Raw genomic sequence first — 23,239 nt, forward strand, 5'->3', positions numbered from 1 at the left:
GAGTAATCCTCAGACACTGGCTCTTTGTTGTTGGCTGTGGAGACGTTTGGTGCTTTTGTTGAAAGTTTGCAACTCAAAGATAATAAATAAAAAAATATCAACAACCCACATTTGACTCTGTATTTGGTCTTGATACTGTTTCAAAAGTTTTTATACTAATTCAAGCAGCAGTTCAGTGAAGCTTCAGTTTTCCTTCTCATCCTTTACTTCCTCAAGGCTCCTCGAGGAGCTTTGAGGAAGTAACCCCTGATGTTAAGGATGGATAGATGGCCTCATATAATGACACAAAAGATTTACATTATGGGAAATGCAGTGTTCAGTGTTTCATAGACTCTCTTTTTTCATTGGTAGACACACACTCATGAATCAGTCCCTGGGAGATCAGTGGCCACACCAAAATGGACACTAGCTTCTTGTAGTTTTTACTTAATTTTGCTCACAAACACACCAACAAACAGACAGGGGTAGAAACAAGGTAACAACAGATGTCCTGTTAGTCAGAGACTGCAGCAGAAGATTCAAAGAGCGGATGATTCACATAATTCTTTATATTAATCTTTATAGAGTAAAGATATATCAAGTCACACATGTACAGGTCGTATGGTTTCACTTCCACCCTGGAGCCTCTCACACATGAAGTGACGACACGGTTTACAGACCCATGCTGACGACAGACCTCTCCTCACACGGCCGTGACACCAGCTGCTCGTCCAACAGCTCAAACAGAACAAATTCCAAAACACAGTCATCCCTCTGACATGCAACACTGAAACACAGATATTTTACAAGATGAGGCTTTTTTGTTTTGTTTTTACAGCCGTATCCAACAGCATCACGCATGAGAAAACATCTGTGGATATATATATGTACATTAACTTACATTATCAATAGCTCTGTTTTTTATGAACAATATGTACACAGTCGAGCCCAAGAAGGTAAAAATCCTCTTCTCCGACCCAGTCAGCCGACGAAAGCCCCCCCTTGTATTTTGCATCAGTCACATTAAAGATACTTGTCAGTTGATTTACTAGTTTGGCTTTAAGGAGTATTCAGCACAGATAATACTAAGTGACTGACAGATGCACAAATAGATGACCCTGTATGGATCCAGATGTTTGAGCAAATAATCACAACACGAGGCAGCGGTTCATCCTCATTGGCTCATCACGTGACGCCGAGGCAGTTCATCATCTGGAGACGCAGATCATGTAGCACACATAGCTAACGCGCTAATCTGAGAGGTTCCTGCTGGACGGCGTTACAGTAAAAGATGTTATTGGCAAATTGTGACATGACACAGCGATCTTATGACAGTCGTATGGACGAACATCAACGAGGCAGACAGACAGACTTGGATCATCTGTGCTAAGATAACAAGAAGCACATTAGCAGCTGATGAGCTTCACAGAGACAAAGATTGGATCACGAGTCCCTTTTTTTCTCAGCGTCACGTCTCTGGTAAATAGTCTCTGCTCCCGTCGGGCGTCGGGAGGTCAGACGATGGATCCCTTGGAGGACGACAGGTGGATGGACTGGATGCGGTTGGCCAGCGTTTTCTCCAGGTCCTGCAGGATGTCGCAGCCCGGGCTGTCCGGAGGCGCGTCGTACAGCAGCTGCTTGAAGGGCTCCAGCTCGATCAGGATCACCATGTTCTTCAGGAAGTAGCCCTCGATGTAGGACGACAGGACCGGGGCGTCGAGAAACTGCACAGGAAGGGGAGAAAAGGTTTGTTTTTCGTTTTTTATCTGAGCACTGAAAACACATTCTTCCCGTGCACCACTGTGAACGTCTAGCTGTGTTTGCACCTTGGTGTGGTTGTAGATCTCCACACACGTTTCTGTGTTGATGTTCTTGGAGCAGATCATCTCACAGTGCCTCTGCAGCGCCTCCAGCTGGAAGAACTTGGCTGCAGACAGAAGCTGCAAGAAAACCAGCAAGTAGCTCATATTACAAAAGCATTATTTATCGTCCACAGGTAACATTGAGATTATTTAGTTTATTTCAGGGCCCTCACAGTGATTAGAGGGCGGATTCAGGATAACATTGTTAGATATGAGTTTTTTTTAAATGTTCATTGATTTCTCAGATTATAATTCATTGATCTTGATAGAAAGGAGCAGATTAATAATCACGAGTCAAACAAAAATCTGCATCTATTGGTTTTAAATTGTGATTTCATAAGTGGACTGAGTCAAGTAAAGGCCTAACCTCCATAACCTCAGTGTTCCTGATGTGCAACGCTTCTGTTGCTCCAAAGTAGAGATACTGCATCACCAGCTGAAAGCAAAAACACACAACAATACATACACAGTACACAATTAGACAGGAAGTACTAGGAGAGCGTGGAGCACATGTCTTTTAAAAGTCTGATTAAACAGTATTACCTGAAAAATGTGGTATTTAACATTGCTGATTTCAATGCATGTGTTTTCACCACAAGGTCTGTTTGCTAGAAGAGATTTGAACCTTGAGAGAAAGAAAGAAGAAAAAGAAAAATGATCAGCTTGGATGGAAAAAAAGTTATTTTAATCAGGTTTCTATATTGACTGGAAAAAAAAACATTAATAATACAGAGTAATAGGAGTTTGTTTGATGTTTCCTCTGAGGAAGCGAAGTCAACAACCCATTTGACTGTCTTTTCTTTTCAATCGCCCTGTGACAGGACTGATTGGTTCATGTCAGTGTCACATGACACAGGCGTGAAAGGGACGTCCTCTCTACACCCCAGTGCAGAAGGAAACATGACCATATTGATCAGCCAGAGGAGATGTAGCGTTCTGACATCTCATCTCAACGAGGTAGTTGTGTATTTTGAGAGCCGATGCGTTCAAGTACCTGCTGGAAGCTGTGAAGAGCAGCACTTTGTGGGCGTAAAAAGGTTTCCCCTCCACCAGAAAGGTCACATCAGACATCTCCTTGTTGTTAAGGAAGTGAGGATCTGAAAGGGGAAAAGCCAGGAAAACTTCATTTTCTTTTTCTGATACTCGTAAAAAATAGAGGCGTACAACTTAGCCGTCCAACATTCTGAACACATTACCAGTAAATGTACATTTCTTTTCCACTCTCCGAACACTAGATGGCGGTATTTGCAGTGTAAACCTATATACTGGTAGCAGCCAACTGAAAATACTACATCACATCATTTATGCTGCTTTAATCATGTAGATTAACAGTATTAAAGACAAATACAAAAAATTATAAAGACATGGTCTCACCCAGACGTGACGACTGCTTCCTCTTGATCTCTATCATTTTGGGGATTGGGGTACGGGCCGTAACACTGGGTGAAGATGGCAGACAGCTGCTGGCTGATCACTTCATTCTAACAATGACAACAACACACACAGAGCAGCAACACATCAGAGGCTGCACAGATCCGCTCTGCAGATCCGTCCCTGTGTGGCACATTCAGGAGCCCAAGAGCATATGCACATGTTGTTACACTCTTTCTCTCTCAATGCAAACATCCTCAAACACAATTATCAGTGAGGTTAATGTTCCCCAAGCTCTTTTCAGGCTCAGCACTGACACTGCTCCGGCAGATGTTTCAATAAGCTTCACTCTCGCAGCTGTTTCACACCTCAGATGAGGATCAGATGAATACCAGACTTGTTTCTTACTCCCCCGGCTCCTCAGAGAATTCAGGGCGAGTTAGTGTGGGAGTGTGAGAGGGAGAGAGAGAGACAGGAGAGTGAGATGTTGTTACTCTTACACCTAACTTTCTACTGTATGTGTGTGTGTGTGTGGGGGGGGGGGGGGCTGTGTCATTCTGCTGCAGCAGCAGTCCGCAACAATACAAACCCCACGTGTACAAGGAGCTGCCTGATCTTACTGAAGTGTGACACTGAAAAACAGCTCCAGCTACTCCTTCAATAACATAATACAGTGGATGGATGGATGGATGGATGGATGGATTGATGGATGGATAGATGGATAGATAGATAGATAGATAGATAGATAGATAGATAGATAGATAGATAGATAGATAGATAGATAGATATAGACTGTAGATAGATGAAGTTTCCAGTGGACTGAGACAGCAGATTCTCGTCCTGGTGGGACAGACAGACAGTGTCAGGGGTCACTGGCCCTATCATACATCAGCCAAGACACAGTAAAGGACCGACACAGCAGCTGAAAATATGTGTGTGTGTGTGTGTGTGTTTGGGTGGGTGTGTTTGAGTGTGTACACTACAGTTCTACATTATCAGCACTGACTCAGAAACTCCTGCGCTCAGCCCGGGGTAAAGAAGGTAAAACAAACAGCGGTGCCAGACGGGACAATGATGCTGTTTTAGATTTGATAAAACTAAACCAAGAGGATCACGAGCTTAAGTAATGAGATGAAGTCACGACTGTAATGAGCCGCAGCTGAGAGGAGCTGGGGGGGGGGGGGGGGGGGGGGGGGCATATCATAAATCATTATCATTTTAGGTAATTGCTATTGAGTCGGCCTCTGGGGCTCCGTCAGGGTGTGTGCAGCTGATGACCTGACTACCTAATGACAACCATCAAACACAGAGGAGGACGATGAAGCTGTGGATCAGTGAACAGGACAGATACAAATAAAAGAAGCAGTGGTGGAATGTGACAAAGTACTTTGCTGTGTACTTCAGTGTACGAAGTAATTGTACTTTGTTACTGTACTTAAGAGAACCTGAACTGCATTTACATTTGGGTTTACATTTTAAGTATATCTATTTATATCTACTTTTCAAGTTCTATCTAATTGATTGTATTGTTTGTTATAATAGTTCTATATAATATAGTTGTTGGTTAAACTGTTAAAAAAGTCTTGATTACATATCTTTGACATACAGAGTTGGATAACAAAATATAAGGAATCATAGCCAAATTAAATATTTATCTGTCTCTGGAATTTTTTCCTCCTCGATATTCGTATCAGCCTCCAACTGCAGTACAATTTTTTCATACTTTTACGTCAGTGAAAAGTACTACCTACACCACTTCCCCAGAGTGAGTCCTCACAGTACCTTGCTGGCTCTGAGGATCTGGAACATGAGAGGCAGGCCGTGTGTGATCAGCTCCTCGGTGTACTCCTCCTCCTCGATGCAGCTGAACTCTTTCAGGAGACCCTGGATCAGAGGTCGGCGCTGCTGGTGGAAACACGTCCGCAGAGACTCCATCCAGGTGTGCAGAGTCCACGGGACGCCTGGAAGGGGGAAACAGATATAAAGAAACATGAAGCACACACAAACACGCACAGAGGAGAAATGAAAGCTGCAAACAGAACGTGATACTGTAGAAAACACATGCACGTGTTTGATAGTGTTTACACAAACGTACCAAGGCTCCGTATATCTATGGTGATGTCTACGTGTCCGTGTTCTGAGCTGTGATACATGGCTTCTTTCAGGGCTTTGAGTTTGGCCTTCCCAGACCGGATCAGGTCAATCTGAGACGCACTTCTTCCTTCCAGGTCCGAACCTTCGGCCAGAATCTCCTCCAGGGACAAGACATCGCCTTTCCCCGTCTCCGTGTGGGACAGGAGCTTACGGAACACGTTCCTAGAGGAAGGGAGGCACAGACACACAAGCGAAATTTAGTTTGATCGACGTGCACAGATTACAAGAGCCTGGATAGTGACTGATGATTTTCAAATGTTTGTTGTTGTAAGACTCCATAAGTGGCACAGTTACAGAAAAATGAGTAATGCGATATGACAGTGATTGAATTCCAGTCATTACTGTGATAGGCTAATCGTTAATCTGCATCTTTCAGCCTTCCAGCTTTGATATTTATCTCACATAAAATGATGGTTTAATTAAGTAAAGCAAGATAAACACATTTTCTATGCAAATCGATAAACAATGAAAAATCTTTCAAGAAGAAAATGCTCCTTTTATGCAAATAGACAATCAAGTGTGTTCGCAGGCTGACAAAGAGTCGGTAGGATAAACAAACTGCGACATGAATGAGCGATGAGGGAACACAGGATGTCTTTTAATAGTCTACACCCATTTCACTCATTTCTATAAATAACTAGAGCCTGTGTGCAAAAGCAATGTTTTCTTCTCTAATGGTGCGTTTGCAGAGAAATCATTTTTTTTATTTGTTAAATTTCCCTAAAGGTAAGTTTCTTGTTCCTGGTTCTTGTGGCCTTTTGTGAAAACTGGATGGAATAAAAATTGGTAATCCTCATTTATGGGATAGGTTCTTCCCAGTCAGTGCAAGGATTATTCAGTTTATAGCAGTGTAAAATGTATTAATGAATTAAATTAAAGTTTTATATATAAATTATAGTAGTATAATGTTTTAGTCACTTTAGTATACATAGAAATTATATGTATGTTTATGACTATATTTCAAATACATCTATCAAGCAAAGGTGCACATTCTTTACCTATTTCCTATTTGTTCTGTGAGCATCAGTTAAACAAACAAATCTATACACAAACAAAACATGGATGGATATGTGTGTGTTTGTGTTTGTGTGTGTGTGTGTCTGAGTGTGTGTAACCTGTGTCCGTGAGCTGCTGCCAGGCTGTAGGAGTTCATGTCTCCGTGAGGTGCAGTGGAGATGCCGTTACGGTACGTGGTCCCCACCATGGGGTCGGCCCCACGCTCCAGCAGCAAACTCACCAGCTCAAAGTTACCTGTGCATGAAGAATACATGTTTATATACACTCAGACACTATACGACTGAAGCAGAGTGAGACAGAGAGGGACAGAGTGAGACATAGTGAGACATAGTGAGACAGAGTGAGGCAGAGAGACGGTGAGAATGAGGCAAATGTTGGATCATTTGTTCTGCATGCATGCCTCTATTTGTCTTTATTTTCCAAGCCCCCAGGATAGATGTCTCTGTGAAGCCGTAACTCAGCCAATGAGCCTGCTGACAGTCAGGTGTTGTTATCAGCTGTTATCAGTGGGACCGGGGGGGGGGGGGGGGGGGGGGGGGTCACGTTGTGTGTCTGTACCTGCAGCAGCAGCCAGCTGCAGTGGGGTCTCTGTGTAGTTCTCCATCCCGTCCTGCAGGGATCCCTCCACGTTCGCTTTAGCATCCAGCAGCAGCTGCAGAGGTCGGGCGGGGACACAGAGGGGCATGATGGGAGAGAGAGAGGGATGGGTAGATGGGGAGAGGAGGGCGAGGAGAGGAGGACGAGTCAGTCGGGCTAATGCGCCAGTTTGGAGCCAGGTGGGTAAATTTGAGCTTGTCCTGTCTGATGCTGGTTTGAATGAGGAAATCTATAGCAGTGAATGTTTGACTGCTGCTAAGCTGCCTGGAATTATACATTCTTTAGTTTTCACTAATTCCATTGTTCTGCAGATAATTATTTTGTTTTCATAATGTATGACTGTAAATAAAGATGCCAAAACATCCTGAGCGCCTTCTAGTGGCTGGCTGCAGTATAGTTACTCTGCCTTCTCCATGTTAGCAGTTGGAACAAGGACCAAATAAAATGTTTAAAGTAGACGTCAAATACATTTTTCTCAAAGATGGCTGCTGGGATTTTACTCAATTCCTATCGAACTGATGTTTGTGCAAATGTAGATTTAGATGTAGTTAGTTAGTTTTAATGAATTAATTTAATGAAATAAAACGTGGATGAAACATGACACTTGACGCTGCAGCTGGAAGATACTTTGTCCATCTTTATATTCAGTCTTTGGAGGACCTCCCACATCTGCATTTATAAATATGAAACCCTGTAAAAATATTTTTAGTTCTATGGTGTGAAAGTATATCTCACAAAATGTCCAAATACTGTCTCAGTGCTTGCTGATGTTTTTAGAAGTAAATGTGTTAGTAACTTGTTATGAATGGAAATGTGAATCGTAAACTAAACATATATGTTTGACTGTTAATTAAAACTTTAAACTAACATCTAACAACTTGGGAATAGCAAAACATTTCATAATTTCACTCTGAATTTTAATCTTTCCAACTTCATCCTTTCTTTTTTCCTCAGAGATGTCACAGTGGCTTAAACGCTTTCTATTTAGAATCGAATGATTCCAAGGCCAATGGACAAATCATTCAGGGGGCAAACTGAATTAATGAAATGAGTTCAATAACAATTAGACAGCTGTGTTTTCCTCTTTCCACTCACTTAATGGAGTCTGATCCATTTGCACAAAAACACAAATGGCCAAGAGGAGGCTACACTCCACATTAAAGCGCAGATCCAAACAGTGACTGGGCAAATGGCCTCTTTAAAGATGGAAAGATTAAAATCTGTCAAATAGCATCTCAATAATAATTCAGGAATTAAAGAGAGAGAGAGAGAGAGAGAGAGAGAGAGAGAGCGAGAGAGAGAGAGAGAGAGAGAGAGAGAGAGAGAGAGAAAGAGGAGGGACATTATCATCATCACCACCAAGAAGCTTTGATGACAGACGATGACAATGGCGACCGACTGTGAGCTGAGGCACAACAAGAGGTCGTGAAGAGAGAATCACAGGTGAGAGGAGGACGTCACTACCTGCACCACGGGCACATGTCCGTGTAACACGGCGAAGGTGAGGGGCGTCGCCTGCCGCGTTTCGGGGAAGACTGAGGGGTGCTTGTGCACTGAGTTTGGCACCTGGGGAGGAGGGGACACAGGTGGGTGGGGTCGGGTAGGTATGGGGGGGGGGGAGAATGTGAGGGAGAGAGATACAAAGCCATTAAATATACTACATGGCTTATGGAGCACAAGACAAGCAGCTGCGGGGGGGGGGCAGGGAGACAGGGAGGACAGGAAGCTCTACAGGAGAGTAATTAACTGGGAACCCCCGGGGCTGCAGAGGACATCCTGTCACCGTGTTCACCTTCTAATGAACACCATGGATTGATCTGTTCTGTTCAAGCCTCGTCCTAATGGTCTCACCCCGATCTCTTCACCTGACCGGGCTCTGACCTGACCTCTCTAAGGCTCATCTCTCTGGTCAGGATGAGATGAACAACTATGAGCCAAATGAAAGCATGACATACATGAGACACGCACAGGAGCAGAACACAAAGGCAAACATCGGTCCTCAGGCTGCTTCAAGGGAAAAGAGGGAGGATGCAGTGGAGACACACGCAGACAGGATGATTCAGTGACACTTTAAAATACTGCTTCAGAGCATGAGGTATACAAAATAATCATAATTGGAGATTGCGAGAAAAAAGTTGGAATTAAGAAGAAAGTCATAATTTAACAAGAAAGAAAAATACCTAATATTACGAGAATTAAAAATATTTGTTCTTTAGGATAAGAGGTCGAGGGAGAAGCTGGGTTCCACTCATTGTTGATCCGGAATATTGATACATTTTGATTAGCAACCAAAAGATATCATCACAGTCGACCGCAACTTATTCTCATAATGTTGTGTCTTTATTCTTGTAAAATTAGGACTTTATTCTCGTAACATAAATTCTCTCGTAAAGTTACGACAATTTTTGTAAAATTGCAATTTTTTTCCCATAAAGTTATGACTTTATAGTAAAGGTACGACTCTATCTAATAATATGACTTCATTCCTTTATTTGGCCCATTTAATGAAATACTTACCTGCACATACTGCACAGGTATTTAAATCTACAATGACAGTGGAAGTGATGTAACAGTCTCAGGGGAGTTAAGGAGCAATATTGGTGTTAATGAAAAAGATTTGATCTCATAGAGTATTTAGTCTTTTTAAGGCGTTGGCAAACATCAGAGTCAAGAAACCTTCATCCTTAACCGTCCACATTTAAAACCAGGAGCATGAAATGAAAATGAAAGTGGGTCTTATTAGTCGTGTTAGTGAACAGCACTTCGTGTTTTGGGGGGGGTTCATGATTACGGTGGACTGCAAATCGACTCGGACACAAAGGGCTGATGGGATCAGAGGTTGACTAACGAGGACCGGGATCACGAGGCCTCGACTGACCCACCCCAGCTGAGCTCAGTGGAAGGAAGCCAGACGGCTTCTCTGCAGAATCTGGGAGGGATTCACTTTGTTTTTCAGCCAAGCGATCGTTGTCACTTTCTCTTTTTTTTCCGGAGTGGTTAAACAAAATCGACTCGGCCACAGACCTCTGAGTCGTGAGGCAGGTGTCGGGGCCTTGTGATCTTTAGGTCTTTTACATTTACCAACGGGACACATGGGAGAGAACAAACAGTCCTATATAAAACTACACATAGTAACACACACTGATATGTCTTTCTATCCTTTTGCGACATTTCATATAAAAGCAGTACAAACTGAAGGCTGCACAGTCCTGTCAACACTTCACATCTGTCGTAACCCCCCCCCCCCCCCCCCCCCCCCCACACACACACACACACACACACACTTCTCTCTTTGATATATTGCACAAATCAGACATCTCCAAGTAAAATTGCATGTGACGATCACCGGGGGATCAATGTCATGATGAAAAACAGATAGTTCTATTGCTATTTTCCGGAAAAGGCAATGCACACATTCTGCAGCACACAGCAATTGTTCTTCCTTTGTTGGACATTGATTCTCCCAGAGTGTCGACACAAGGATGTTGCAGTAAAAACTTATTTCTTTCACCAACCTCGCTGTTAATATCGGCCCCTGCATCCAGCAGCATCTGCACCATGGCCTCGTCCCCGCGGACACAGGCGTACATCAGCGGGGTCATCCCCTTCAGAGTGACACAGACACAGAGAAACTCCTTCATTTTGCACCAGAGGCTATAAAACATTTACCTTCTCAGTCCTTTGTGTGTAAGTTGAACTCTGTGTCTTTAGTTCTTTTCAGAATAAAGTTGGCTTAACTTTTGCTCAGCTCTAAACTTGTTTAATTGACACTGGGACTCCCAGGACGAGAGTGTGATGAGAGTAGTAATCTGCTATTGATCAAAGTTTTAAAGGACAAGATATAAGTCAATATTTCCTCTGAGGCCGTAAAGGGCGCCAGCTCAGCCTCTGTGAGAGAAACACACCGTCCCAGACTTTCTGCTCTGATCAGCCCAAACTAAAAGTTCATTTTCCCATGGAAAATCATTTCAGTTTCACTTGTAGAAATCCCCTGACGATCTACTGCGCTGGAGGTGATAGTCACGATATAATGCAGAGCTCCGAGCTGCAGAAGTAAACAAAAACAAGTCTGAATATGTACGATCTGCACGGAGCTCTCAGGTGAAGGAGCCACAGTTTAACAAAGCAAATGAAACTTTCTCGACAGCCTGTGCACGAGTGTGTGTTTGGATCCGTATTGACGTGTGCTAGTGTAAATGTGCCTGCCTATGCATTATTTAATGTCTCTAACCTGCTCACTCATGCTGTTGATGCCATCCGGCCCGAGCAGGTTGACAGCCTGCTTCACCAGGTCCGTGCGGCCGCAGCTGAGCATACGGAAGCCCAGGTCCTGCAGGAACTTTGCCTCGGTGGAGGCGGCATCCAGTTTCCTCGAGGCACAGAAGCAGTCATCCGTTCTGAAGGGCAAAGCACACAGAGTGATTCACAGAGCAAGTCGACTCGTTGGAGTGTTTGCAATGTGCCACATCTCCTCTAAACACCTGACATGCCATATTTATCTAAACCGCGGGGGGTGGGGGGGTGGGGGGATGCGTATTTCTAAGAAACGCACGTATCTCCACTTGCTCATTTTACTGATTATGAGTGTTTTGCATGTGAGTACACTTGTACGCCTGCTGGTGTTGTGATGTGCAGATGAACCGCACACACACGCTCTGTGGCCTGGAGGCATGGGGGGGGGGGGGGGGGGGGTGGTGTTCATGCAGCCGTACCGGAGCTGGCGGGGCTCACAGTCCACTCCAGGCAGCAGCAGCCTGGCCGCCTGCCGGACATCATCGCTGTCCACAGAGAAGCTGCGTCTGTGTTCCGTGTGGACCACTGCCACGCGCACCCACTCCATCAGAGGCGGCAGCACCAGAAAGGGCCTGTAGGGGGAGATGAAAGCACATGTTCTCTCCAAAACACAAACACACACACACATTGAAGTAAAAATCACACTGGGGTTCTTAATGTGCTCAGGCACTTCCACGGAAAATCCACCTAATAGAGAATTTGCATATGTTACTGTAGTGACTGTTCCCAGCTCAGCAGATGTTTGAGAACAGGATGAACTCCGACTGGAGGATCCAGACTGTTACAGAGACGCACTTTGATGGTAGGGAATCTGAACTGAGAGGGAGATCATTTGATAAACCACAGATCACAGCAGTAGGAACTTTACTCGTCTTGACTTTGTTCTACAGACCTGAAGCTGTAGAGAGTCTCACTCAGGCTCAGGCGACTTACATCACCAGCATATTGCTTAACAAGGGCTACTTTTACTTTTAACATGTGTTTTCCATTCTGCATCTCTGCCATTGAATCCCATATATTTCTGTTTGCTATGTGCTTTAGTCTGATAGCCGTGCTTCACTCTGCTTTGTGTGTATTATCTGTCCCTGTTAAGGATTTGAATGTGTTGACCTGACTGTGCAAAGTGCCTTGAGATAAGGTTTGTTATGATTTGGCCCAATACAAATAAAACTGAATTGAATTGAACAGTTTTTATTTATTTATTTCAGGTGCTGCCCATTTCGACCAGGACTCAGTGGCAGATGGGATATTGCATCTCACTGGGACCTTCTGGGTTAAATTAAAATTAATATGTGTTGCACTTCCTCTGCTTTCGGTCTATTTTGCGTGACGTTATAATGTCTTATGAACATCAGGGTGCTATCTGTGAACGTAATGGATGGGGGGGGGGCTGGGTGTAGTATAGCACTTCAACAAAGAGCATTTATTTCGGTCTGCTACAGTAAAGGTGGACTGTTTTTTTTTTTCTTTTCTTGCTTAGACAGAAGCAGGAAATCACCATCACACGATGGTGGATGAATTAGAGAACTTCTCCTCCTGCCCACCTCTCTCCCCCCTCCTCCTCCTCCTCCTCCTCCAGTGTTTACCGCAGCCACATGGAATCCATATGCATGAGGAACATATGCATGACGCCACATTTTGACCTTCGTTACTGTACTGAAAGCAAGTTGTGGCTATAAATACACACTTTAGTCACTTAAACGATACAACGAGCGGCGACAAACACATTATGCAAATACACACCGACGCTCTGTCCAGTATGGAAACAAAAAGCAGCGTGATTTTCATAGGACTTTGTATTATTCATGCAAAATGAATAACATCTATTATGATGAGACATTTAATTCCTTATGATAACACAGCGTAACACATTCTGGAGGATTTTTGTTATTCATTGCTCATGTGTTAATTTGCATGCAGGCATATGGGATTTATTAAAATGCTTAATTTTCCATTTTCAAACTAAATGATTTGACTATTGTGCGTAAAATATACTAATGGTTTTATAATTATAATTGTATTATTCCCAACCTGTATTCAGATTAGCATTGATAATATGTTGGAGGAGAAACAGAACGTATGCGGGTCATGTGTGTGTTGTCTGAGACTTGATCCGCTCCCCCGGGGATTCACTGTTCAATACATCACTTTACAAAGGGTGTGTTAATGCTTCACTCTGCCTTTGACACAACCTCGGCCCACATCTGTCAATCACCGTTAATCTATCACCCATCAGTATTACTCCCAGTTAATAGGAGGATCTTTTATTAATGGTTTGATCCAGGAGGAAAAGAAAAAGCCTTTTAGTTGACTCACTTCAAAGTAGCCTGACTTAGAGCCGAGCGCTGTTATTGGTTCCACAGACTTTATTAAAGACGGAGAACACCTAATCAAGAGGCAGGGAACGTAGAGTGGCATATACGTTCCCTCACAAGCCCAAAGGAAACGCCGGGTCACGAGCAGTTCAAGGTCTGTTTCCATGTGCGCCCCCTTCAAGAATCCCAGTAAAGTCCTGACACAGAGAGTTTGCTGCAGTCTCAGGGCTCTGCCTAATTTTGGCTCTGGTACTGTGCTTAAAAATGACTAAAACCAACAGGCATAAATGGAATTTTTTTTTTTTTTACAAACGGTGATTAGAGCTAAAGCAGACGTGAGTCGGACACCGGGGACACACATTAGCTGATAAGTCGCTCCACTGCAGGCGATAAAGCCTGGAGCCCCGGAGGAGGACTGCTCAGGCTCAACTGTCAGGACGGTTTCCCACCTCTGCCGCAATGTGACAAGGGCTTTTACCCAAACTGTAGGAAATACTGAACAGCTCGAGGAATAAACGCCACAGTGGAATATGATCTGTGAAACAAAGACGAAATAGAAAAAGAGAAACAGCTCATAAACTCAGCAGAGAAGTCGCCTCGTGTGTGGAGTGTTCTGTGCTTTTCTGAGTAAGTGTCCAAAAGCTACAGGATGAAGGATCAAGGGAATTAATACAACGGAAACATTGTCTAATCCTTATGTCATTAGCCAGTAAGTCACCAGCACAGTTGCAGCTGCCGCCCGATAATGTCCCACTACGTCAGTGGCAGTAATTATCGATACTGCCCGAGCACATGTCTGTGCACGCTCCTTCCTGCCGCTCCTCAGGTCACCCGCAGGCCTCGCTCAAGTAGCCAGCGAGTCGACAATCCACTTATATAAAACCGTGCTTTCCGTCCAGAGGAAAACATCTGGTGTCTATAAAGTTCTACACCGAGGTGAAAAGCCAGACAGATGCAGGAGTGAGAGTGAGCTGTGGATAACCGAATGGGGTTTCCACTTTTTCATATTGTGGTCCCATGGTTTCCTTTTATTGTTGTCCTGGTGAGCATTAAAGGTTTAATATTTTTACTGTCCCACTTTACAAGGTGCAGGGGTCTGATGAATGAGTCAATGCCAGATGCTTCTGTGACTTTTCCTTATTTTACAATAACCATGCTTTTATCTAGAAACTGCCTCTTGTCCTCTCGAACGAAAACAGCACCTGAAAAATGTTTTCTATTACTGCGCTCTACACAACGTTACCTCATTATCTGATGCTTCTGTTGCTTTCTGCTCTTACTTGCTTCTTGTTCCACTTGTGAGAACATGAGATGTATATTTCTGTCAGTCACAGGCTTGAAGCTGTGCCACAGTGTTGTAGACTATCACCTTCTCAGCTTCTACGGAGGCTGTGATAAATTCCCAATGTCAGTTTATGCTACTTCCTGGGTAAGGGAGGAACGAGGCGATATGGAGCGAGTCATCTATATGGAGTCATATCCACCTGAAGACTGTGAGGCCAATCTTTAACCTCTTTTAGCTCCAGTTTTGGTCTCCACCACCTCATGAGGAGACTATTTGGTTCTGAAGCTCCACTTTGTTCACCAACTAGTCACTAACTCTCTCTGCTAATTGGGACTGGTTATGTAACTTTCCAGCCTTTTTCAATGAAAACTAAAACAGACCCTGACGAGGGTGGAGATAACCATAACTTTGACGTGAGTTCATCACTACAAAATACCTTTTTTGACGTAGACATGATCTGTGATTGAAGCTGCTTTAAAGTCACTACATGTAGGACGTTTGATTTATTAGAGCATTTCTTCCCATCATATTCTGTTCATGAAATAATTCATTGTTTTCAGCGTTTTGTTGTAAGTGTTCCTGGTTCAAACCACAGGGGTCAAGACCCGTTGTTCTATATCTATCTGTAATGAAATCCAACAATGTATTAGTCTATGTCACAATATAAGTTAATATATAAACTGCGGATTAATACATATTTTATATGTTATTTGCACAATATATGCAATTTACAGCAGCAGGACTTTGTTGTAGAATTATCTCAAAATGTATAGAGCCCAGGCTGAGGGTAGAGAAGCTACATATCATCCAGTGCAACAACAGTTTGGCTCCTTGATGATATTTTAAGAGCTTTTGGACAATCATTGAGTTATATGGCACTAAACCAGGCGTTGGATACACAGACAACATCTGTGAGTCAGATCATTTTTTCGTCCTTTTACTTTATTTGTTTTAGGATCCGTGTGGCAGTTTATTATAAAGGAATACAGACGTCCTCTTTAAACCTCCTCACTGTGTTTGTGTCTCACCTCTCCGTTTGCAAAGTAACCTTGGACGGCTCCACATTGGGGTTCTCCCACTCCATCTGAGGGCAGTGCATGAAATAACACAGTGTGTAGATGGCCTCGGGCGCCCAGTGAATCACACTGCTCTTCTGGTGGATTGGAGTCCCATTGTTGTGATTCTTCATGTAGAGTGGCTGTAGGTGGTGCATGGCTCGAGACACCAGGTCACCTGTACACAAAAACACATGTACATTAGAGCGAATCAGAAGCTGAACACGGGCAGTGGGAAGGGGATTTTAGTGCAGGCATATTCGGAGGCGAGGGACCGACAGGAATATTCTGAGCACACGGCCTTTTAAAAAGACATCGGGGAATCATCCTCATTTCTTCCAGCCCCCTTGGAGTCGACTGTGCCGGGGGAAATCAAGAGTTTCCACAAAGCACAGTCAGGGAAGAGACAGGGTGGGTTCATCACAGTCCTCACTGTGCAGCTCGCAGAGGGAGCAGGGCAAGAGCTGTGAGAATAAGCACGATCAGGACTATACGGTGTGAAGAATTAATATTTATGGATCAACATTAGCTACTCCAAACTACTCCCTCTGCATAATTTGCCAGTACTTTAAGGTCATACAGCTGGGCTGGAGGAATCAAAGCTGGAGAGGACTCTGCTAAAACAAATTTTAAATATTCTCCTAGTACAAAGAAAGTAAGTTCACCCCCATTTTTTAAAAAGTTCTAAAGGGACAAGACAAATCGTCTTTCAGCGCAGCAAATTGAGCTCATCAGAAATCAAGAGAGGAATTACACGTTCTCTTTCAAAATCAGATAGATTTCCTGAAGTCATCCACAAGAAAAATTCTGACCAAGCCACAATTCACAGAGTTCTGTCAGACGTCTGTCGCATCATATACCTTATTATAACCAATTACTTACCGGAAAAAATTAACACTACATTCCCACTCTATCCCATCTGCATGCCTAAGTGTCCTTGGCAAGATACTGAACCCCTAGATGGCCCCTCATAAAATGATGAGTGTTCTAAAAATGTAAGTCGCTTTGGATAAAAGCGTCAGCTAAATGACATGTAATGTAATGTAACATAAAACTGTTTTATAAGAACGACCTAAATGATAGCTAACAGGGAGGAGGCAGAATTTCTAACCTACGGTGCAGCCAGCCACTAGGGGGCGATGGAGATGCTTTGGCTTCACTTTCAGGGAGCCGTCATTTTGTCTGTGTTCTACACCCACTGCCCCATGACAGAAAATGTAATGAAGTCCACTTTGCCTCATACGGTTTCTGGTCAATTTGACCCTATTCCCAGTGAAAGAGCATTAGAGCGTGATGGCTCTAGGTTCCTCCGTCTGAATGACACTGCACAGAACAGAGCAGTATATCTGCCTACACACAGCGGACAAAAGGATTTGTTTAGCGTCAAAACTGGGCTGTGAGGCGCTTGCCAACATTCCATTTAGCCTTGACAATGTGAGAGATGAGTGTGAAAAGGACGCCCGACTGAGGGAAGAGCACTGAGGCAATAAAACAGTCAATCGCTGCACTGTCCTCTGGGAACACTGGTGCTGCGCTGAGAGAGAGGATCGCCTCCTGATGCAACGTGCGGGAAACATTATGACAGGAATGACCAACTCGTGCACAACCTCCGAGATGGAGCTCTCCCAGTTGCTCCCGGTCGCTCCTCCAGTGTCTGTCTCTTAATTGTACCATCAATATTACAGATGATCTGGTAACCGTGCTCTCTGAGGTGGTCTCATGTCTTATTATGACGACCTGTGACATCTGCTATGTTTGCAGAGCAGAGCGGGACGGCACGGCTGAGGAGGAAGATTATTCCTGAGGGTGAAAGAGAGCGACGGCAGTGAAGCAGCAGCAGCTTAACATATAAAGTGAGGTTTCAGTGCGGCTCGTTCAGCAGGTCTACGCAGAAACAACAGCAGCAAACGGACTAAACCTCCAGCTGCGAGGGTTTGTCTCGACTGAGAGAGAAAACACTCGGGAGGAAGCGGAGCGGTTTGATAAGCTGAAACGTCAATACTCTTTTCATTACCTTTAATCGATACACCCCATCCTGGGTAATTAAATCTGTACGCTAACAAGAAGAAGTGGGGAGGTGGAGAGGTGGAAAACACACACACATGCTAACTAGTCACTTACTAAAACACAATTTATGTTCTCTGATGTGTGGCTTGGCTCAAAGCTATAGAGCTAACAGTAAACCAGGAACGACTTAAAGGTGCACCTTACTGAATCAGGATTACTGCATGGATGCTGGACATGTAATTGGACCTTGGAAATCCTATATCCACCAATGCCTCGAGGACAACCTGTTAGCGAAGGGACGCGGTGCTCTATATTTTTAAGGCTTTAAAATCGCAAAATCACACAAATACATCAGTTTCCATACAGGAAGCTGCTTTGATTTCAGGGTGGCACCTTCAAGGTCAGTGCCTGCCTGTTACATCAGAGTGTGTGAAGGGTGTTTAATAGTGAGGCTCTTTGGAAATGTAGGCGGCGCCAATCATTCCTAATAAAGCAGTTACGGGGAAATAAAAACACAGTAACCAGCTTTGCTCTGGGTACTGAAGGAGGGGTCCTCGCTGCGCAGCGGCGGCCATCATCACAGTTTCCATGTTTCAATTATCCGCCGCTACGCTGTCATGACTGCGGTTAATGGTCGCCCGTGGCCATCCACACACAAGATGCTGCTACTCCTCCTGCTAGGTCCGTCTATACCAGACAACATGGAGTGCACAAACATAATTGTTATGGAGCGGCTGGTGTAAAAAGACTCACTGAGAAAGAGATAGAAAGGAAAAGGTCAAAAAACAACTTGACCAAAAACCGCTCAACTGAATCTTTCTTTGAGTATAAAACATTGTTATAGAAACAACAAGATTCTTTTGGATGCAATGAGTGAAGCTGTCGTTAAGAACGTCTTTCCCTCATCATCACATCTCTTAACTTTCAGGAGAACTACACACCGTATAACACAACTAAAGAACAAGCACACATTGTCCCTGCAGTGTGTCAAAGTCATGATACCAACCAACGTCAGGGTTTAATGATGTAATCCCTCCAAAATCAGTGTCAGGGAGCCAATCGCTGAAGATAAAACTTCCCACTGAAAAGAACTAAACTCTTATTTCCTATAATATTCTGCTGCTTTCGGTGCATACATGGTAACGCTATCGTTATTTAAGTTAAAATCCTTCAAATGATGTTGCCACAACAAAAATATGTTTGACATGTAGAACTGAGCGGATGGCCAAACAGGAAAGACAAAGCATCAGATGAGACGCAAACAGGGACCAATGAACCCACATGCTATTTGAAATGGTCACGACCGGCTCCAAACTGTCTGTTTTCTGTGGGGAAATGTGGTTTTACAATTTAAATTTGTCCAATAATAAAGAATGATTACGTTTCCAGTGTTTCTAATCAGGATTAATTGAGACAATGGCTGAGTGATGGGAGTCTAATGCCAAGAGGACACAGGAGATGAGTAAAAGGCTGAATCTTTACTCACAGTCCAACAAACCCAGGGAGACAGTCCAGGAAAAGACAATAGCTAACAGACAGATGGAAAAAAACCAAAGAGATGAGCAGCAGTCACGAAGAAGAACATGTGCAAGAACATGAGAAACTTTAGCAGATCCTCTGTATTTTCTCCAAGAGGAGGTGTGTGTGTCAATGCAAATGTCTGAGTGAGGCCCGCCACAGTTTCTGCAGACTTTCTCCATCTGGCCTCCTTGTGTGAAGTGCGTAGAGATTCAGTAGAGTCTGATGTTATGTAGTTTCAAGGGTCAGAAAGTAAAGCCAATGCAGATGTGCCTTAAGCCTGTAGAATGAACAGCAAAGGGCAAAAATAAACTTGTGGATAAACAAGTCTATGAAAAATGTGATCGGTAGTCGTTCTCCTGAGGAGTTTATGGCCTCGATGGCAAGTCATCTCCAATATGATCGGATGTTCTTTTTGTAATTTCTCGTCCCATTTAGACTCAAATAGACGATAAAGCCCTGTTGGCATTGGAGCAGGGATATAGTGTGATTGACAGCTAGTACCGTCCAATGGGTGCCGGTCACATTTGTTGATCTCTCAGCCAGGCTCCACCCCATGCTCCTCCAAATATAGTTACTTCTGGTTTAAAAGAAAACAAGATGGCGCTAGATAAAATGCACAAACTCAAGGTTGCAAACGCTGTATACTATAGATGTTTGTGTGTAGAACTTTGTCTCCTGCATGATGACACAGCGGCAGGTTGCACATCCTGCACACTGCTGCCGTTAGAACTCTATTCACTTTGTTGTGCAGATCGTAAACAGCTGTATAAGTTTTCATATTCTGTACACAGAGAAAACCGCCATCTATTTTGCGTCCTTCATCCGTCAGTGCTTCAAAGAACAGAAATCGAGCACAGCTCTGTAACACATCGAGGTACACACACGACAACTGTGCGGAACCTTGTTGAAGCAGGTTGTTATTGGCTATGACTGAGCGATGATGCACACCAACAATTCTAATAATTGCCGTATTTCCAATATGCTAATTTGGCATTTTGGCAGAGGAGGAAATACAAAGAGGTAAATCAGTGGCAAACCTGGAAAACCGAGTCTAAATGCCAGCAGTGCATACGAGTGTCCCTGCACAGGATGCAACTGTCACTCTGCCTGAGACAGCTGTGGAGGGAAGGTTGTCCCTCTCTTTGTCCACCTTCCCATTCTTTTGATTAGGATATCTCAGGAACACCTCGAAAAATATCTTCAGATTTGACCCAAATATTCAGTTGGACTCCAGGATGAACTGATTGGAGCTTTGAGGTCAAAGGTCAAAGGTCAAAGAACAAGGTCACAATGAATTTACAGAAAATCTGTGACAGGTTTTGCCCATAATTTAAGAATTCAGGTTGCCAGAGCATCGAAGGGCTGCATTCAGACATTCTCCGGAGGGGTTATCTCCAAATGAGCCTATGCTAGGCAGGCGATCGTTTGCAGGATGCAAAGCGAGCGAGTGGGCGTGTTGATGATATTTCGAATACGCGACGGACGCAAAAATGAAGAAACGGTGCCAAAAACATAGAAGACCGACGATGATGTCAAGAGGGTTTTTGGTGATAAGAGCCTAGTGTTGATTTGTACGTCACTCCCTGCCTCTGCACCCCTCACCCTAACGCTCCGGAGTGAACACGCCTGAGTGGAGGATCTCCCACTGCTTTGTTAATGTGTGAAAGGCAACCTCCAGAGAGTCTGGACCAAACTCTGCCGACATCCTATGGAGTTCATGCCTGAAAACAGCAATCATTCACACTCACATTCACACCCATGGTTAACTCAACGTCTCCAATTCAACTAACCCCGGTCTGGGTGTCTCGTGGGAGGAAGCTGGAGAACCTGGAGAAAACGTACGAGGAGAACAAACTCCACACAGGAGGTGTGAAGACCTTCTTGCTTCGAGGCGTCAACTATATACATATACTTTCTACACTTTCTACTCTTACTTCTCGAATACACTCTGTGACGGCCTGATAGTGCAATCACCGCTGGTGATTCTGCTATTCTCAGTTATTAAATCCCCCCCCCAGCTTGAGCCGTGTGTCAGTTCGCAGATCCTATATAGTTATTTACAGAATTCCTCTTCTCCACAGCTGATAACAATACCGTCGCACTAAGCTCTGCTATTATCCATCGGCCCCTCCGCTGTCCGTTGTTTGCAGTGTCAACACAACGGAATGAGTCCTTGCTCGGCCTCATCAATACAACGCGGTCCCCGGAGGATGGCGGCGCTGCACCCTCCACCCCCCCACCTCGGGTCCTGAGAAAACACACACTGGAGAAATCTGGCTCCCTGTTTATTCTGATGATAAATGTTTACACTAGATCTACAGAAATATATTCGCCCGGCCTTGTCTTTACACAACGATGCCATGACAACAGAAACAGACCCTGCAGGCGTTTCCCCAACAATTCGACTTGAGTTTTATTTTTATTTTTTGTAACATTGTTACACACATCAGGGGATAATTTGTGTTTGTGAGTGAATTTGCTTTTCGTCTCTGAGATGTGTTTTCCTAGAATCAGCTGCAGGGAAACCAAACTGTGCCTCGCCTCCGATGAGCATCTTGATTCTATGATTATTTCTGTACAGGGTTACGTTTGGATTATTGTTGTGTGTTCAGTGATTTTCAGATTGAAGCAGATTTATGAAAAGTTTGTCATCAAAGTTTCTGCAAAATAGAAAAATGATGTAGACACTTGTTTGTTTTACCAACTGTGGTTGTGATGTGTTGCATCTTATTTATGAGTGGGAAAAGAGGGAGACCATGATTATGCAGAAAACCTATTATTGTAAAGTAAAATGGCTCCTAGAGCCTCCTATGTTAATGACTTTGTAAACTGCATAAATGCATTTGTCAAGTATTCTGATGCCCATTATGTCTTGAACAACGATTGCATTGTGAGTGAACAGACAATCAATTAAAGAGGACTATCTTATAAGCTATTCAATGGCTCTCGTTTATTATGTAAGTGCTGACAGTGACAGCACAACAGCCACTGAGTCACCTTCATTTAAATACTGTAAGCACACACACAGCAGGATAATCATAAATTATCTATAACGCTTCTCCTTTCTTAAGGTTCGCCAGCGTATCGCTTGGTCAACAGAGAATATTCACACTCACAGGCACATTTAGAATTTAGAGTCTCTCATTAAAGGCAGGGTTGCACGGAAAGTCGACTTCTAGCAGTTGTACCTTCAAATATCAAATTTCCATTTTATTTCATTGCCTATTTTTGTTTCTATTAAATATTCTTCCATATTATTTAATAGGATCAATAAAGCTTCTCATGTCGTATCTTATGATGTTTCCAAAAAAACAAACATGTGTTCAGTATTGGGGGGGGGGGGGGGGGGGGGGGGGTCATACTGCCAGAGGGCCTCTAACACACCATACTAATTTCCTCTATTGTATCAGATGGCTTCAATACTGCTTCAATGACGAGTTTCAGTCCAAGAAACAAAATTCTGCTTGTGGAGCATGGATCATTTCTTTGGCATGAAAATAGTCAAAATCAAAACTCTTGAATATCGTCCCAAAATGCCAGGTGTCAGCAATTTCAGCTAAACTCCACAGCTACTCGCTTTCCAGAACCCAAACCCGAAGAGCAACACACACACTGACTGTGAATGCATCTTTCCAGGGTAGTTCCCTCAACTCAAAAAGTAAAAAGTATGTGGACACGGAAACATTATTCTCAGGTGACATTTGAACATCTCAACACATAAGCAGGTTGCTTCAGAATGACAGCCTCCACTCAGGGCGTTACTCGAGACGTTGGTGACCACTG

The 23,239-nt window shown here is 43.7% G+C and overlaps 1 protein-coding gene across 1 annotated transcript in view; it reads right to left on the reverse strand.

Moving 5' to 3' along the window:
• Positions 1–542: 542 nt before the first annotated feature.
• btbd11b (BTB (POZ) domain containing 11b) overlaps positions 543–23,239 on the reverse strand; it is a 68,224-nt gene continuing 45,527 nt past the window's right edge. The window contains 16 exon segments of the mRNA XM_062390802.1: positions 543–1,703; positions 1,806–1,919; positions 2,209–2,277; positions 2,385–2,466; positions 2,836–2,938; positions 3,216–3,264; positions 3,266–3,322; positions 4,995–5,173; positions 5,308–5,528; positions 6,482–6,617; positions 6,942–7,035; positions 8,445–8,546; positions 10,496–10,585; positions 11,212–11,377; positions 11,693–11,845; positions 15,902–16,106. Coding sequence (XP_062246786.1) covers positions 1,494–1,703; positions 1,806–1,919; positions 2,209–2,277; positions 2,385–2,466; positions 2,836–2,938; positions 3,216–3,264; positions 3,266–3,322; positions 4,995–5,173; positions 5,308–5,528; positions 6,482–6,617; positions 6,942–7,035; positions 8,445–8,546; positions 10,496–10,585; positions 11,212–11,377; positions 11,693–11,845; positions 15,902–16,106 — 2,030 coding nt within the window. The 3' untranslated portion in view covers positions 543–1,493.

The sequence above is a fragment of the Platichthys flesus genome, chromosome 6 (genome assembly GCF_949316205.1).
Source record: "Platichthys flesus chromosome 6, fPlaFle2.1, whole genome shotgun sequence".
NCBI lineage: Eukaryota > Metazoa > Chordata > Actinopteri > Pleuronectiformes > Pleuronectidae > Platichthys > Platichthys flesus.